This window comes from Lutjanus erythropterus, chromosome 12 (genome assembly GCF_056507025.1).
Source record: "Lutjanus erythropterus isolate fLutEry1 chromosome 12, fLutEry1.hap2, whole genome shotgun sequence".
Taxonomy (NCBI): Eukaryota; Metazoa; Chordata; class Actinopteri; order Lutjaniformes; family Lutjanidae; genus Lutjanus; species Lutjanus erythropterus.
The window spans coordinates 38,650,792-38,654,553 of NC_139328.1; the positions used below are offsets into that span (position 1 = coordinate 38,650,792).

The 3,762-nt window shown below is 40.5% G+C and overlaps 1 protein-coding gene across 1 annotated transcript; it reads right to left on the reverse strand.

Annotated features, from left to right (window-relative positions):
* Positions 1 to 1,296: 1,296 nt before the first annotated feature.
* On the reverse strand, positions 1,297 to 3,296 carry ccr12a (chemokine (C-C motif) receptor 12a). Its single transcript, XM_084732645.1, has one exon. The coding sequence runs from the start codon at positions 3,077 to 3,079 to the stop codon at positions 2,000 to 2,002; it is 1,080 nt and encodes a 359-aa protein (XP_084588771.1). The 5' UTR covers positions 3,080 to 3,296; the 3' UTR covers positions 1,297 to 1,999.
* Between the last annotated feature and the right edge of the window lie 466 nt (positions 3,297 to 3,762).

Consider the following 3,762-nt stretch of genomic DNA (forward strand, 5'->3'; position numbering starts at 1 on the left):
TTTACATTCAACATTGAATTAATAAGACTGGAACAATCAGTAGGTCTGAAGTTGATGCATAGAATCATTAAGCCACAAATAGACGCATGGACTATTTAAAGTTCTTCAAGAAAAGAAACCTTTATTACTTCACATAAACTTCTATCTATGTACTTCATTGTAACTGTTGGACATCTGCCTCAACTTCCACGTGACATTAAAAGTTGTGACACAAAAAAACTTGGGTGGGTTCACACCAAGAGGTCACATTCCTGAATCAAACAAGAATGGTACATTGTTTCAATTTCAAGTCATGTGGTGGAAATGTCCTTTGAAGCAGTCGGCAGGTAAAAAGGCAAGAAATGACCCAATTACTATCTGAATATCATACATCATGGAGTACCGTCAGGTTATCAGCACATATCAGCAGACTAGGGTTAGGGTTAGGGTTAGGGATTGAGTATGACCATCTTGGTAGCAAACAAGTTGCTACCTAGTTGCTAGCTTATTTTTTTTTATTTATTTTTTTTTTTACACATGTAAGGCACAGTTTCAAGATAATAATAATGTTCTGTGGCATGTAATTTTATATTGAAGAGAGCTATCTGAGGCATAGACAAAGAAAAGTGATTGGTTCTTGAATAATTGGGTTCATCCCCCAGCTGTGTTTTTTCTCTGACCTTGTGTATATCATCAAGTTGAACTTGCATAGTATTACAAACGCTCTGATGAAGGCTTTGTGCCGAAACGCATAAGCGTTCGTGATGTGAGCCAAATAAATAACTGAAATGTGAGTATTTTGTCCTCCCAGACTTGAGATGTGCTACCTTTTTGATTTTTTGACGTTGCTAGCTACTTTTAGCTGCTGGAAAACATTTTTAACCAATGAACAATGGTGCGCTTTTGTGACCAGGAATGAACCGTTCCAGAGTTCACTTGACAGCATAACAGGACCATCCCTCCTAGGTGGACCAGAAGGTAGCTGTTTGGTCCAGGCCAGACTTCAAGTCTGGTGTTCACACCAACCCAAATGAACCGCTCTAAGGAGGTAAATGCTCCACGGTTTGCTGTGACTTTACAGTGGTGCTATGTCTTCAAAGACACGTGCATAAAAAGATAAGCCAGATCATATCACCTTTTTCAAATCAGAATGTTTTCACAAGAGGCATGAAAGGTAAATAATTTGAACATGAAAGGTAGACTCTGGCAGGAAGCAAACACAGTGAACTTAATGCTTGGAGTAAAATTTTTTCCTCCACAACTAAAGAGAACAAGTAAACACAACTCTTTCTAGTAATGAGCTAATTCAGCTAAAGATTCTGTTAGCAATATATATTTTTGTTAAAGCAAAAACAAAAATAGTAAATAAATGTATGTACTGGGGAACAAGATGGAATAATGATTCAGAATTTTACAAAAAAAATGATGCTGTAGTTATTTTTGATATTCTGAGTATATATTCTGTTATTACAGAGTAAACATGACCTACTGAGCAATAATCTGGATGTTTGGTAGGAACGTTGAAAGAGAATTAATACCATAGTTATTATTTAACTACTGGGTATTTATTCCAAGTATTTATAAATATTGAGTATTTATTCTGCGTTACAGGCTAAATACAATCTACTGGGCAATAATATGGATGTCCAGGTTGTATTTACCCTATAATTATAGAATAGGTACCCAGTGGTTAAAAAATAAGTACAGTATAATGTCTTTGTGAATCCCAAATTCTTACCCCCTTATTCCAACTTGTTCCCCAGTATCCCTGCATATATGTATTGGTTTGTACTGTACTGGTACAACATTATTACAAAAAATTACACCGTAACACCAGAGTCATTAAGCAGTACATGACAGGCTGTAATCTAAAGCGTTATGAGAAAAATAATAGTCTGATGTCACAACTTCTTCTTTAACTGGTTTTACAAAACAACTTGTAATACATATTGGTGTTATTGGTGTATATGTGGCTGTCTGCAGTGTGTGTGTGTGTGTTTGAGTGTGTGTGTGTGTGTGTCTAGTACTCATAAGCAGAGTGTGGTGTTCTCTGTGATGTGGTTCTGGTGCTCTGACTGCTGAAGCTAATATGTCTCTTCAGACAGGGGATCTTCTTTGCCACTAGCCGTCTGAAGTGGCTCTGGAACTTCTTCCCCACAAACGTATAAAATACAGGACTAATGCAACAATACAAATAGGCGATGTTCCGGGTCACGTACAGTGCGTAGTCCAAGCTTTCAGAGTCTGAACACGACTCACCATCCTCACGGGGGATGGAGATCTGAATAGCTCGGAGGAGGATGATGATGTTGTAGGGTGTCCAGCAGGCGAAGAAGGTGAAGATGATGACAAATATGAGCTTGATGGCACGGCACTTCTCCCTCATGCGGGTGGACAGGATGCGGATGGTGATGCTGATGTAGCAGTACATCACCATGAACAGCGGGAGGAGGAAGAAGAGCAGGAATTGTTGGTAATAACTGACCAGACGCCAGCGCTCCATGGTGCTCTCAGGGTATCCTGACTCGTCACACATCAGTCCTTCAGTTGGATTCTCCTGCACATTCTGAAGAACCAGCTCTTTCACGCTCGCCACAATACTAATGCACCAAACTGCCACTGAAGCAATGATGGCATATGCCCTTTTCCTGCTCTTGGCAGCCGCCACTGCATGCACCACTGCAAGGTATCGGTCAAACGTCATGAGTGTGAGGAAGAGGATGGAGCTATAGAAGCCGATGAAGTAGGCACTGCTGACCAGCTTACACAGAGCCAGGCCAAAAATCCACTCAGACATGTGGTACGCTGCCCAGAAAGGAAGACTGGAGGCGAAGAGAATGTTGGAGAGGACCAAATTCAGGAGGAAGATGTTTGTTACTGTGCCAAGCTTCTCATATTTGTAGATGATGAAGAGGACAAGCCCGTTGCCAAGGTAACTCAAGAGGAAGTTGACATAGTAGAAAATTGGGATGATTCTGGCACCAAACTGGTTGACAGCGGTCTTTGAACAGAGCTGGACAGAATTACTGACCACGTAACTCATGTCAGTTGTATTTCCGTAGTCATCGAGTAGGTCCAAGAAGTCTTGAAAGCTGCCCATGTTTGAGGTTTGTCCTGTGGCACAAAGACATTAAAGATTTGTGTAAGTCTGTTTGCTGGTAGTTGAAGACACTGCTCATAAAACACAACTGGTCCTAATAACACAAGCTGGACAAGACTTCAGCTCAACCTTCACACACAACGAAGAGGCCAGTGTTTGTGAGATGGGTGGCCAAGTGCTTGCTTGGCAGTGGTGTGGAGCAACTTGATTTGAAGTTTACCACTAATAACTCATGACTGTACTTTGCCCTTGACTACTTGATACCTTCCCCCAAGTACCCCAAGGTAAACAGTCGAGTATTTAAAAAGTGTGAATCAACAAAGCAATTCATTTGCCTTCATTTCCTGTATCAGGTATGCTAATTTTCTGCAAGGCAACACTTAATTCCCAAAATCAACTCTGTTTGAACAAATCTAACAGCATTCAAAGAAAGTGCATGAGAGAACCATGAAGGAGACACAACTTCCAACTTCACGGCGTAAAAAATGTTAACTCGAGGTTGTTAAAATGGCATTACATTTGTTGAAGCGTGTATTACAACTTGTTTTGGATTTTGAACTCCAAGTTTACTTGGGACTTCAGTCTTAACTGGAGACTTGACTTTGGAGTTGAGTACATAGACTTGTGACTTTACTCATTACTTGCAAAACAATTTTGGTCCCACCTCTGTTGCTTGGTAGCAG